General features: G+C 37.8%; 1 protein-coding gene across 2 annotated transcripts in view; it reads right to left on the bottom strand.

Moving 5' to 3' along the window:
* The window catches only part of FHOD3 (formin homology 2 domain containing 3), a 370562-nt gene that overhangs the window by 96833 nt on the left and 258153 nt on the right, over positions 1 to 15576 (bottom strand). For both annotated transcript variants that reach the window (XM_081344817.1, XM_081344818.1), the window contains exons 17-18: positions 8530 to 9425; positions 5429 to 5587 (exon numbers count right to left, since the gene is read on the bottom strand). In XM_081344817.1, the coding sequence (XP_081200943.1) occupies positions 5429 to 5587; positions 8530 to 9425 (1055 nt within the window). The remainder of the gene's footprint in view (positions 1 to 5428; positions 5588 to 8529; positions 9426 to 15576) is intronic.

Genomic DNA, 15576 nt, shown 5'->3' with positions numbered 1-15576 from the left:
AAACAGGAGTCACCTACAACATAGAATGTAAGAATTGCAACAACCACTATGTAGGTCAAACAGGCAGAAGACTGACAGAATGTATCCATGAACATCAACTGGCAGTCAAAAGGCATGATGAAAATTCTTTTATTTCACAACATATAGACAGATTTAACCATAGTCTCAATTGGGAAAATGTGACAATTCAAGACCAGGCCAAATCCAAAGATGCCAGAGAATTTCTAGAAGCCTGGCACTCTGACAAATCAGCCATCAATAGACACATAGACATTAACAACATCTACAGATTATGCAAAAGAGACAATCAACCAGCCCCAAAGAGAAAAAGACTCCAGCACCTTTCCACCAGTAAACAGCACTCAAATCAGCATAGATTAACTCCAAGGTCACCTTCAGACCAACAATCAGGTAAGCAATACCCCAAGCAAGAAACTGCCAAAGAGCCATTAGTAAACAGCCCAACTGTCAACTCTACAATGAAACTGGCTTCAAGGTCATTCCCATGCTGAAGGGGAGAAGGAGGATTGTTTAGTCAGAAAGCCCGCCAAGTTGTTCTATTGGATAGCATGAGTAGAGGGTTAGGAATTTTTACACTGTATTTCTTTGATTCTTGGGGGGAATGTTTAGATCTGGTTTCTTTTTGTTTGCACCAATATTATGTAGCGAATAAACATGTTATTTGAGGAATTTTCCTGCTTCGGAGTTCTGATTTATTTGGCCTCATTGATCGGAACCATGACATTAAACCAGATCTCATAAAATCTTTTTTTCCTTGGGGTCCTAAGCCCTGGTCACCTACCCACTGCCTTTGGGAGGATGGCAAAGACTCAGGGAAGAATCCAGGATGGAGAAGAAAGAGGAGGCAACTGCTAACCTCAGCATGACTTTAGCTGCCAGGGTGTAGGCTACTGCCCAGACGGAGAGTGGAGCACTGGTGGTGGGGGCTTGGCTGAAGACCCAGATGACCCAACCTGAGAAATTGGGACAACAAGAAGGGGCTGTAACCCTCAGAGAACTTGGTTGGGCCAAGGCAGCCCCCCAGCTCAGGAGTATTCCCAAAGCTGCTGAAACTGAATTCCCGCTGATTTCATCCCACAGCCTTCTGTCACCCACGCCAAAAAAGGTGAAGAGGCCGGCAGAATGGGACGAATCTGGGGAATGGAGGTACCTGACGACAATCCACAGCCACTTGGTCGAAAGATTGAAGAAGTTTGACCAGTTTGATGTGAAGGAGGTGGCCCCGGTTGCCTGATACATGATTTTGGCTGGGCAGGAAGCCAGGAGGTCGCCAATGCTCCTTCCCCTTCATTGGAGTCCAAGTCTGATTGCAATGGCCCATCCAGTTTCACCATGACCCAGACCAGCCTCGACATCAAGTCTGATGCCCAGGCGAAGTCCCATGCAAGATCAGAGGCCCACGAACCCGGGGCCCAACCGAGGGGATTACAGAGGGTGGCACAGATGCAACTTCATTATCATCCTGCATACTGGGGAAAACAGCCTTAGGATCTACCTCCCATCAAACCCACAATTGATGGGAGATCCAGAGAGGTTGCCTTTCTTCTTGAATCAGGTATGGGCTCACCTGAACTGCTACGCTTCTGCATACCCTAATGATTCTGTGATGGTGAATGTGATAGCAACAAACCTAGAAGGAGAAGTGGCAGAATGGGTGACCAGCCTACACAATGAGCAAGCACCAGAGCTGTGGGATGTAAACCTGTTCATGGGCCAGCTGAGAGCCCGGTTCGAAGATGAATTCCAGGCTCTGCAAGCTGAGATAGAAATCCGCAGCCTAAAACTGAGGGGACGACCCACTAAAGAGTATGTCTGGGAATTCTGGAAAATTGCTGGGAGGATCAGAGAGTGGTCAGAACGATCGCTGATTCATTATTTCAAGGAGGGGCTAGATCATGATTTATTCCAGGCATGCTCCTACTGGGGAATTCCTGATCAGCTCCGTGAATGGTATTGCATAGCTGTAACCCTGGACATCGAGTTGGCCTGCTGCAGGAAGCCCAGCACCACCAAATCAAAACCACCACAAAGCCAGGAAAAGCATCTATTTAGGTGACAACCACCAAACACTTTCGCCATTGCTGCCAAACTTATAGTGCCAAACACTGGAGCACAGAGAGACGTAAGCGTCCTAATACACTCGGGTTGCATAAGGTGCCTGATTAGCCTCCTGACTGTACTTAAATTAGGAATCCATGCCAAGCTATTACCCATAGCCATGAAATTTGAGTAGACAGATGGATCTTTGATGGGGTGGGGTTTCCCCTGCAACACATTTAACCGAACTGATCCAGTTGGAGATGAGGCAACATTGGAAGATCATATGTGTTGTGGTTATCCCCAAAATGACTGAGACAGTGATTCTGGAATTAGTGTGGCTTGACAAATGGCGCCCTACTATTTGGTGGGAGAATGGGGTGAGAACCTTGAGGCTAGTGAAAGGACCCCTCCCGCCTTCTGAAACCAGCCAGATCAAGAGATTAACAGATGTTGAGGGAAGGGGGGGGGATGACTGAGCTGCTAAGAGCCACCATGGATTGAATGCCAGAGGTCCAACTCATTCCAATGGAATACTGGGACCTAGCAAGGGCTTTCAGCAAAGAGGACTGTGACATACTTCCCCCTCACTGAACTACCAATTGTGCAACTGAAATACCACCAGGGGCTAGACTTCCAAAGCCTAAGATGTACTCCATGATCCCCAGAGATATGAATGCGTTAAAGGAATAGATAAGACAAGAAACTAGCTAGGAGTTTCATCGAACCAGCCAAATCATGAGTAGCCACCCCAGTGCTTTTTAAGGAGAAGAAAGATGGGTCTTTGAGGTTGTGCATGGATTTTAAAGGATTGAGCGTGGAAAATATGAATCCTTTCCCCCTGATGAAAGACATGTTAGCCCACCTTGCAAAGCGGAGACTTTTCTAAAATGGATTTAACGGAGGCTTATTATCAAGTAAGAATCAGGGAGGGAGATGAGTGGAAGTCAGTTTTCAATTGCCCCCTAGGAAGTTTCCAATTTAAAGTGATGCCTTTTGGCCTTCAAGGGGCTCCCGCTGTATTTATGCAGCTGATCAATCAGGTGCTACATGATTATCTCTACTACGGGGTGTTAGTCTACCTTGACAACATCCTCATTTACACAGAAACCAGGGAGGAGCATGTAAAGTTGGTCTGGGAGGTGCTTAAGAGACTCTTAAAGACAAACCTCTATGCTAAGCTGTCTAAATGTGAATTCCACCAGTCCCACCTTGACTATTTAGGGTATCAGATTTCCCATGAGGGGGTGGAGATGGACTTTGCTGAAGTAGCCTACAATAATACCGTTCAAAGTAGCACTGGACTTACCCTGTTTAAAATAGCAACCAGCAGGGAATTTGTTCTTATGCCCCTCTCCTCACAAACTTTAAATCAGTGGATGACATCCCTACAGAGTGCTTGGGTAAACATTAAGTGAGCCCTAACACAAGCTGCTAAAGTATACAAGGAGTAAGAGGCGATCTCCCTAGAGACCATTTTAAGTAGGAGAGAAAGTCTACCTATCTACTAAGTATATGACATTGAAGTTCCCCAATAAGAAATTGGGACCTAAGTTCCTCAGTTCTTTCCCCATAGTCAAAATCATTAATCCTGACATGGTTGAATTAAAGCTCCCACAACTGTTAGAAAAAGTTCACCCCATCTTCCATTGCAGTTTGTTAAAGCCAGTCTCAGAGTCCACACTGAGACCGATTCTGAAAAAGCACCAGGTCCCATTATGGTGGAGGGTGAGACTTCTTATGAAATAAAACACATTCTTGGTTCTAGATTATATAAAGGGAAATTGCAATACTTGCTGTAGTGGAAAGGGTATCCCTTATTGGAAGCTACTTGGGTGAAGAGTGGGGATGTAAAGGCAGAGAGGTTAATAAAGAAATTCTATGATAAGAATCCTCAAAAGCCTAGGGGGGAATTCCTAACTTGTGCTTCTGTTTCTTTTGCAGAACTTGCTTTCTCCTTAGGGGTGGTGGTGCGACTGTCAACTGTACAACGAACCTGGCTGCAGCCATTTTTGTTGTTCTAGGTTGCCACAAGAAACGGAGGGGGAAAGGTATTTCTGGTAGTCTAAACATTAGCAAACCTTGTGGGAACCAAGGTCATTCCCATACTGAAGGGGAGAAGGAGGATTGTTTAGTCAGAAAACCCGTCAAGTTGTTCTATTCATTAAGTGGTGCCCTCAAAGAGCGGCACCGCTGCCCGTTCGCGCGGAGGTACGCGCGCACCTCTTCAAAGGTTTGGGGAGGTGCGTGCGCACCTCCGGTCGTTCGGAGAGGTGCACGCGCACCTCTCGGAATGGGCAGGGGCGCCGCTCTTCGAGAAAGCTGCCGTGGCCTGTCTGCAAAGCTGCCGCTTTCGGCAGCTTTGCAGACGGGCCGCGGCAGCTTCTTCAAAGAGCGGCGCTGCTGCCCCTTCACGCGGAGGTACGCGCGCACCTCTCCAAAGGTTTGGGGAGGTGCGCGCGCACCTCCGCCCATTCGGGGAGGTGCGTGCGCACCTCTCCAAATGGCCGGTGCCACTCTCCATTTGGAGAGGTGCGCGCGCACCACTGCCCGTTCGAAGAGGTGCGCGCGCACCGGGCGGCTGGGAGCCGCAGGAGATGGCTCAAAGAGCCGCATGCGGCTCCGGAGCCGCGGGTTGCCGACCCGTGTTCTATTGGATAGCATGAGTAGACGATTGGGAATTGTTACATTATATTACTTTGATCCTTGGGAGGAAAGTTTAGATCTGGTTCCACTTTTGTTCCTGCTGATATTATGTAGCCAATAAACATGTTGTTTGAGGAACTTTCCTGCCTCAGAGTTCTGATTTATTTGGCCAAAGACACCAACCAAAGAATCCCTAAGACCGCCCCCAACCAGCCAGACAGGCAAGAGACCAGAATATGAACTGACAGCAAACAGCACTCCTTACTAGCACTGATTATGTTACCTAATTAGGGTAATGAAACATTTGCAAGAAAACAAGCAAGCTCAAAGAGCACCAAGGATCCCTCATTTAGGCTATAGCTAGAATTGAACACACACCTTAATTAGGCCTTTATGGAATTTTATGATTTTATATCTCTCCCCATGATGTTGGCTTTTTCTGGCTTTATATTGGTTAATTGGAAAATAGAAGAAAATTGGTTTTTTTTATTGTGACATTGAAACAAATATGAGTATGAATGCATGTTTTGTTCAAAAGTTAAAATTATGCCCCATATTGCTGATTGATTTTGAAAAGTTTATATGTCTGCAGAAGGAGAAAATATTACATAATAGTAATCAGATTAGTCCATTATAAGAATTCATACATCAACATATTTTCAAACACTAGTACATGGAAATAATATACTTTTTAACATAATGTTCTGCATGGTTTTCTCAGTACCTCTATTCCTTCCTTATTTAAGGCATATTCATCGAAGTTCAAAATGGCAACCTTGATTGTCCTTGGATGTGGTAATACAGTCAGTCCTATATTAATAGCATTGCTCCGCTTGGAATCCAGGACAATGATTTCTTGCCTCTTGCCATCAGCAGCAGTTTTCTGAGAATAAGAAGCAGAGATTGTAAACTCTTATGTTTCTTCAGTCATATAAATATTCTTTAAATAATTAAATCTATCTATTAAGCTAGAATAGCATATGGATAACATGATAATTCTACAGTAAAAGCAGAACTTGTGATAGATTCTTTAGACTTTTCTTAAAAGATTCATAAGACTTATGAACTTTGGAAATAAGATGGAATTGTTGGGAAAGTTCCCAATTAAAAATCTAAGGAAAGATTTAACTATTAAGAATCAAACAAGGGTATTTGATTCTAGACTTAGAGATAACGATTTGGGCGATTTTGGTAAATAGGAAACTGTGCAGACCAGGGGTGTCAAACTGCCAGCCCGCGGGCCAGACGGATCACCAGGAAACCGCGCTCACCCCATTTTAAACTTCTGAGCAAGGCATCTTTTTCTTTACTATATTGAATATGTATTTATTTAAAACACTTATATAGCTGCCCAAAGCTATATAACTGGTTATAAAAGCAGTACATATTTTAACATTATTTAAATAATTAACGTCAGGCCCAAAGTAAAGCAATAACTTTTTAATCTATTAAACATATAGTGGGAGAGTCTATTGTATGGCTACCCTCCCCACTCCCACTCAGGACAGCAGTGTCTTAATTGGGCCTCTTTCTTGGAAGGCTCTGAATGGCCAAGTACTTTCCCTCTCCTGCTGCAGATGCACATTCCATCACAGTTAAAAGTACATGACTCTTGATGCTATTTTGGATCAAGTGATGTAAACAAGAAACTCCTCATTTTATTACTCTGTTATTGAGATTTTTAAATGAATAAGGTTGTTTGAATTGTTGCCTTCTGAAGACTGTCAGCACTATTGTTGTCAATTTGAGCCCCAGAAAGAACCATCTCTTTTGATCAAAATCAATCCTTGGCCTGGGTACCTGGATTAGCCAATAGCAGATGTGAGTGGAGGTGGAATCCGTACAGAGAAGCAGGAAAGAAAGGAATCTCTGTCTTTCTCCTGTTTCAGGTTGCATCACCTCACGATGCTGCATCTGAGCTGCTTTTAAACCTGAGTTTATAAGTTTAGCAGGGTATTAAATTTATGTTTAAAAATTGCCTGCTTCCACTACCCCCGGATAGGGGTAGTGGTTTTGAAGTAAAGTGAGAGGGAGTTCTCTTTAATACACCTAGCAACTGCCTCCTCCATTATCAGATGTTAACTGGGCTACTTTTTAACAGCTAATGGAATAGCTAATGGTTTAGAATATAACTCAGTTCAGAAGGATTGTGACAAACTTGAACACTTGGCCTTATCCAACAAAATGTAATTAAGTAGTGAGAAAAGTAAGAGCCTACATATAGACAAGAAAAATGCACAAGTATAGAATAGATGGTACCTCACTCAACAGTTGTAATTGTAAGAGGGATCTAGATGTGCTAGTCAACCACTACTTAGTTTGAGCCAGCAGCATACTGCAACTGTCAAAAACGCCAGTTTATAGGCTGCATCAACAGATAGTTTCAAGATCATGTGACCTGGTCACCATGATACAAAAAAGATCATGAGACCCTAGAAAGACTGGAAAGAAGAGCAACACAGGTAATAAGGGATCTACAGGCTAAACTGTACAATGAATGATTGAGGGAATTAGGTTTGTTTAGTCTAACAAAGAGGGGATTCGGGTGATATAATAGCAGTCTTCTAATACTGAAGGGGCTATCATCTTATTCTCCAAAGCATCAGAAGGCAGGACAAGCAATGGGTGGAAGATTATTAAAGAGAGCTCCAACCTAGAATTAAGGAGAAATTTCATGATAGTGAGAACAATTAATCAGTGGAATAGCTCACCTCCAGAAATTGTAGGGGCTCTATGTCTCTATCACTTCAAGAACAGATTGCACAGCCATTTGTGCAGAATGGTATAACGTCTCCTGCTTGAGCAGGAAGTTAGACTAGAAGACCTCCAAGGTTCATTCCAACCCTATTATTCTATGTTATGTGTGTGTGTGTGACTGACACCATAAGAGAACCAGCTATTGCCTACCGCAAGTCCTAACTACAGAATTTCTAGAAATAAAATTTACAAGTAAAAGAATGTCAGAAGGAGGTGGAGACCCACTACTCTCTTTGTATGCCCAACTGTATTGGAATATGCCCAAAAGACTGAAATTCCACTTAGCACTTACAGTATCTTTCAGACAAGACCAAAAATATGGTAGTTAAACTGCAAAGTATGTACACTGAGTAATTCCCACAACAGGACCAAAATCTATTTACTATCTGACATTCCCCAACAATATGAGAGATTGCTTTCTGTTAGCAATCTGAAAAGAAACAAAAAAATGATATTTGTCTAATTTTTTAAGTCATAGAGATTTTTAGTGATAAAAAGAAAATGAAGAAATTAACTTTTTGTCCCAATTTAGATTTTTTATTGGGTTTTTACACATGGTATTGAACTTCATTTAAGGTTTTAAACTTATTAGGCAATTTTCTTGATTCTCAGTACAGGTAGTCCTCAACTTAGTTTAGTGACCATTCAAAGTTACAATAGCACCGAAAAAAAGGCAATGACGAGCGTTTTTCACAGTTATGACCATTGCAACATCCTCATGGTCACATGATCAAAGTTCAGATGCTTGGCAACTTATTCATATTTATGACAATTGCAGTGTCCTGGGGTCATGTGATCAGTTTTTGCTAGTTTCTGGCAAGTAAGGCAATGGAGAAATTGTTAAGATTAACATAACTGTGGCTTTGGAAGGTCATAAAATGGAGTATAACTCTCTTAACAAAGGTCTTACTTAGAAATTTTGGGCTCAATTGTAGTCATAAGTCAAGGACTACCTGTACCTTATAAAACATTATTTATTATATATGGAAATCTGACTCCAGTAGTTATTGAATTATTTATAAATTTTGCTATGATATGAACAAAATTAAGATATACAAAGAAGAGTACCTTTGTGATAGGAAGGTCCTTGGATTTAGTCTCAAAGAGGTATTCTAATTTGGCAGCATCTACTCTAATAGGCTCTAGTTTTGACCACAGGAATCCTTTGCAGTGTCTGTTTTCCTTGCCCTGCCATTCAAATGGCCTCACCTCATTCCAAAAGAGACGAATGGTTTTCTTCTTTTTTATAAAGTTTGCTTCATCTCTAGGAAGTGGGGATGACCCTAAACCTGGAGGGGTGCTTGATAGACATGGAGCCATTAAATTACCAGAGGGTGGAGGTGGAAGAGGACACCTATAAAGCAATGGAGGGGGTGGAGGAGGAAAACCTAAAACAGCAGGTATGGGTGGGGGAGGAGGAACTAGGGCATCACTAGAACTGATCTGTATGTCCAATATGTCAATATCATCTTCATCTCCTAAATCTGTGAAATCCATATCTTTGATTTTCAGTTTTCTTGGACTAGCCAAGAGTTGATCCCAAATAAAGTCAGATTCTGTTTTAACATGCAGTGGTGTTTTTTCAGAAATCTTTTCATTAAAATCATTTTCAGGTAAATTAGAAATTTTGGCCACATCACCACTATTGAATCTTTCTGCAAAGATCTTCACATTGCCTTGATTTTCCAAACTTCCAATTTCCATTTTTTTAATACATTCATCTTTGGCCTGTTTAGTAGTTTGTAGGACTGAAATCCTGCTGGCTAGGCTGATAACAGTATCTTCACTTGCATTCAACACCTTCTTTAAATCTATCTTTGCCTCCAATTCTTTAACTCTTTCATCCTTGGCAAAAGGCAAGTTATTATGGGCATACAGCATATCCAGCATGAACCGTTTATTGTTGAGGATGTTGTTATATTGGTCGTTCACATCATCATCTTGTATGGGTTGCAAACACTGACCTGAAACATTGAATAGTAATGAGACACATTTGCTGAGAATCTATAACAAACAGTATTGTTTTCAACCTGGAATAAACATGATAGTCAGAAATGACATAACAGAATTGTAACCCTACTTACTAAAAGGGGAAGGGGATATGTGAGGGGGTTTTCTTCCTCTTTCAAAAGAAAGTTGTTTAAAATAAAGAATAGCTTATTAAAAGGAATGAGTACTTTTCATGCTTTAGTTTAAAAAATAAATGAGATTCATAGAAAAACAAGATAGATCTATTTTAAAATGTATTTTATAAGATACATTTGTATTTGAGATTAGAATTCCATCTGCACTGATGAATTTGGAATGTAATATTTATGAGAAGATAAAACATAGATGGAGTCAGTAACATTATCACCTTTATTATTTTTATTGGATGCTTTAATTAGTACAATTTTCTCATATTAGTTATCCTAACCTTCCATATGATCAGTAATTCTTCTTACCAAAGCATTCATTAAATAGGATTCTACTTCTATACAATGTATGCACTGATTTGGAATGGCTTTTCAGAATTTTAATTAAGGATCTTTTCCAGTTCCACCTAAAGAAACAGAACACATGCAGAAAAGATGGATTCTACTTGAGCTTAGTGTGCTTTCACATTAAATAGAATTCCCTTTCCTCCCACAGAATATTTCATATGTTTTGTTGTATATGATAGAAAGAATAACTATTATAGTGTATATTTTTCCTAGCTATCAAGTATTAATAACCTATCATCAGAACATAAAACTGTATTGACCTCAAATATTTTCTCGCATTAAAAAAACTCTGAAGAACTTTTTATTACACAAGGATCTCTCATTAACATTTACCTTTAGGTTTATGTTAGAAATTTATTATGAGTCTAAGACTAGTAAGACATAAAATAAAAACAAAAAATAGAAATTCTAGTGATAATACTAGCACTTTTATATCACATTTAATAAATTGCATGGAAATATTCACTAAAGATGATGAAAACAATTATGCTTAGGGCAATAATAAATAATGTATACATAATAAAGACCATTATTTTATCTTCTCATATAATACATATTTCAAATTCATCAGTGCATATGGAATTCTAATTTCAGATACATGCAAATGTTTCTATCATATAAAATACATTTAAAATAACTGAATCTTATTTTTCTATGAATTTCATCCATTTTTAAATTAAAGCATGAAAAGTTCTCAATTTTTTAAATAAGCTACTCTCCCTTATTTTAAGCAACTGTCTTTTGAAACAGGAAAATTATATCATTAATTTTTTTTATTTAATTACCAAATTAATTGATAATTATTTAAAAAAAATTAAATGAAGAAAAGGAAAATAGTTTTGATCCTAAGGCAAATGAAGTTCTTGTTATCATTGTTAGAAATTACATAGACCTTCCATTAATGAATAGCAAATTCTGTTTCACTTCAGTCAGAAGTTGGCAATTACTTAGAGAAGGTAGGAAAATCTAGCCAACTTAGCTTCCAGTTTGGTGTTTGGTGAGATGAGGGGAAGAAGCTGGGGCTCCAGCTTCCCAGCCGGATTTCGTTCTGCCTGGTGACCATAAAGGGTTGGAAAGTTGCCCTGGAGGGGCAATGAAGAAGGAGGGATGCTTCAGGAGTCCGGACCAGACGGTGATCAGTCCAGACAGCCTGAAGAAACCCTCTAAAAGGACGGAGGGAAGGCTGCCTGGTAAGCCCAGGCAGCCCAAGTCGTTGCCAGCTGGAAGAGAAGCGAGGAGCTGCGGTGCTCCGCTAAACAGCTGATTGCCAACAGCATGCTGAAACTAGGTGAGCCAGTTCTTTTTCCTTTTCCATTTGGACTTAAGAATGTTGATCCCCTGATTGTGAAGTAAAGGACCCCAGAAGGACTAGGGGAGAAGAGAGTTAAAGGCGGCGAGCAACTACAGAATGGGGAAAGATTTTAAGGAATATAAAAAAAACCCGTTAAAAACTGAACCTAGATTGACTTAAAGAAAGATAACTTAACCTACAGGAGGTAGAAAAAATTTTTTAAATGTAATTTCAAGGGTAAATAACCTCAAAAGAAATATAAAAGAAAAACTTTGTAATATTTTTTTAAAACCAGACGTTTACAAAATAGTGTACGAGGACATCTAGTGGTGAAAGAGGATACTATAGTAACATTAAACAATAAAAGAATTTAAAAGTCTTTGACCTTGAAACAACACCTGGTGTAAACAAAAAGTGCCTTTGTGTGAGGTTACAAGTAAAAGACTTGCTACAATTATACTTGTTGACTCTGGATATAACCAAAACAGGAATTATTTGGAGACAGCAAGTGTTTTACATCTGAGACCTGACTGGAAGATTTGGATTTGGCCTAAAGTAGTTGGCTCATTCTTTTTGGTTGGATTTTAGCCTAAAATAGTTGGCTTTTTTTCCTTTTTCTTTTTGCTGGCTTTATTTTGTGCTCTCTCCTTGAGATATTGGATTTAGCCTAAAGTAGTTGGCTCCTTTTGTGGTTTGGATTTTAGCCTAAGATAGTTGGCTGGAAAAATGAGTACAACAAACCTCACCAGACTTATGAAAAAGACTTCATCTGCACCCTCTGTTGGAACATCTAGCCCAAAAACCCAGGGATCTATTGAAACAATGTTGCAGCATGAGAAAATAAGCACAGCTCAAAATGAGATGCAAGCTACATTAAAACTGATTCAAGAATCAATGCAAAAAAATCATGAAGAGACAAAAAGTAACTTTGATAAATTAAGCGAAGAAATCTCGGACATAAAGACACAATTTGAAGTTCACCATCAAATGATTGTTAAAAATGAACAAAGAATTCAGAAAATGGGAAATAAATCAGATGATATTGACAAAAAATGGAAATACAAATGCAAGAAAATGAAAAATTAGAACAAGCAAACCAAAATCTAGAAGGAGTGGTGGTGATCTTAGAAATGGAGAAGGTGAAACACTACTTAAGATTTCAAATATTCCTGAAGATAGAGAAGAAAATATAGCAGTTATGATTATTGATCTCCTGGCAGAGGCTTTGAAAGCAGACAGAGCAGAGATGCAAATGGAGATAGATGAAATATTTCAAATGAATTCAAGTTATGCAAGGAAATACAAACTACCCAAAGAAGTGCATGTGAGATTTATAAAAAAACAAGAGATGAAATACTGAGAAAAGTTAGAGATTAGCCATTACAATATAAAAATAAAGAAATTGTGATCTTAAAACAGATACCCAAGAGAGTAAGAGATACTTGAAGACAATATCATTTCTTAACTACAAAGCTGATTGCAAAAGGCAAAAACTCCAGATGGTTAATGCCAGAAGGGATTTTAATCAACTGAAATAATACAAGATAGTGATTGGATTCAATTTGGAAAGCAAAAGACTTTGATGAAAGAAACGGGGTATTCTTAGATAAAGGAGTGCAACATCGGCAAGAGGAGAGAAAAGACCCGAAACAAATAGAAGGAGCAACTGAAGAAGCAATTATACAAACAGGAGAACAGAAAGATAAATCTGATCAAGAGAGTGAAGGAATTGCCAGAGAACAGAGGAGCATGAGATTGACCTAAATACAAATAATTGAAATGGAGAAAGAAAACGGAATTTTCTCAGTAAATATAAATGGACTAAACTCTTCATCAAAAAGAAACAAATTTTTTAGAAAACTACAGAAATTAAATATAGATATAATTTGTTTGTAAGAGAAACATATAAAAAATAATATTATAAGCTGTTTGGAGTACCCAAAAATTGGGAAACTTTACCATGCATCAGCACAACAGAAAAAAGAGGTGTTGCTGCATATATTAAAGAGACAATAGATTCTAAAATGATTTATTTAGATGAAGAAGGAAGAATTGTGATAGTAGAAATATACTTACATCAAAAAAACATTGTTAGTAGTAATATGCGCACCAAATAACAACCAGGAAGAATTCTATCAAAATCTCCATAGAAAAATAATAGAAATGGAGTTTCAAAATATTTGTTTAGTAGGAGACTTTAATGCGATAGTGGATGGGACATTAGACTGTAAAAGTAGTAAAATAGAAAAAACTGGAAGAAGATGATTACCTAAGACCTTCTTTAACATGATAGAAGAAATTGGAGTACAAGATGTTTGGAGGGAAATTAATTCAAGAAAATTACAATATACATTTATTCAAACAGTCAAAAATCCTGGTCTAGAATCAATATGATTTGGATGAAATCTGAACTGAGGATAAACATGCAGGAAATTGAGATAGAATTAGGTACATGGGCAGACCATAATCCTTTAAAAGTGATGTGGAGAGGAATACATAAAAAATCAAGATGGACTTTGAACCGATTTATATTAAAAAAAAGAGAATTTATAGAACTAGCAAAAAAAAAAAAAGAAATGGAGTTTTTCTTCAAAGAAAACAAAAAAGAAGATACAACATTACAAAATGTATGACATAGCCAAAGCATACTTTAGAGGTATAGCTCTAACATACATGGCAAAAAAACCAAACAAACAGAAAAGACAGCAGTATAGACTATTAAAATAAAAATTTGGAAAATTAGAATCAGAACTACAAATGAATCCGCAAAAGAAGATTCTGAAAAAAGAAATGGAAACAATAAAACACAAACTAAATCTGTTGGATTCAGAAAAATTGGCACAGCAAATAAAAAGAGCAAAACAAAATATTTCTGAAAATGCAAATAAACAGGAAGATGGTTAGCATATAAAGTTAAAAAACAGAAGGAGAAAAAAATGATAAAGAATTTAGCAGATGAAAAAGGTTGTCTACAATTTAAAAGCGAAGAAATAAAAAAGATAATTAAAGAATATTACAAGAAACTGTATGAAATAGAAGAAATTCCAAGAGAGAGAACGATCCAATATTTGGAAGAAAATAACCTTCCAAAAATTTCAGAAACCTGTAAGATTATGCTAGAGGAAAAAATAACAATGACGGAAATAATAGAGGCCACAAGAAGACAAAAAAATGAGAAAACGCCGGATAAAGCCCTACAAGATGTACTAAGTGAACTGCTAAAAGATGTTTGCAATGAACTTTTGTTGGACGCTAAACTCCCAAATACATGAATAGAAGCAAATATTACCTTAATACCAAAAGAAGATTTAGATTTGACACAGATAAAAAATTATAGGCCAATATCCTTACTGAATGTGGATTATAAAATTTTTACTTCAGTAATGGCAGAGAGACTGAAAAGATATTTAACTGAATTTATACATTCAGATCAAAATGATTTTTTGCCAAAGAGACAAATTAAAAACAATTTAATGGACATATTAAAATATTATAAACTACATCCAGGGAAACAACTGGCACTAATATTTCTAGATGCCCAAAAGGCATTTGATAATGTTTCCTGGCAATTTATGATTTAGCAATTACAAATAATGGACAGAATTTTTTAAACATGATAAAAACAATATACAATAAACAAACAGCGAAAGTGATTGTGAATGGAGACTATACTGAGAACTTTGAGATAATAAAAGGCACAAGGCAAGAATGTCCATTATCTCCATTGCTATTTATTTTTACTCTGGAAGTTTTAAACAGAAATATTAGACAAGATATAGAAATTAAAGGAATAGAAATAAAAGCCAAAATATAAATTATAAACACTTGCTGATGATTTGGTATTTATTTTAGAAGAACCTTTGGAGATGATTCCTAAACTATTGGGAAAGATAGAACAGTATGGAGAAATTGCAGGACTGAAAATAAACAGAGAAAAAACTAAAGTAATAATTAAAAACCTTACAGATAAAGAACAACAACAACAAAAAATGAATGTCGGAAAAAACAGAATTGCAGATAGTTAGAAAGGTTAAATATCTGCGAATACATTTAACAGCAGGATGTTCAACGATAAAAGAAGATAATTACACAAAATTATTGACCCAAATAAAACTGGATTTGGAAAAATGGAAAAATTTGCAACTGTCAATATTAGGAAGAATTGCTACAGGTAAAATGAACATACTATCAAAAATCTTATCTTTGAATGTATACTGAAATCTTCTAATGACTAAATCATTAGGAATACAGTATGTTATAGGGGCGTTAAAATGGGATCAAAGACCTGTTTCTAGGTTTTATGAACTTATAGAAAAATACAGAAGTGAGAAAACAAGCTCA

Source organism: Vipera berus (genome assembly GCF_964194415.1).
Source record: "Vipera berus genome assembly, chromosome: Z".
NCBI lineage: Eukaryota > Metazoa > Chordata > Lepidosauria > Squamata > Viperidae > Vipera > Vipera berus.
Note: the sequence above shows the minus strand (reverse complement) of the source record. Positions and strands in the feature narration are given on the sequence as shown.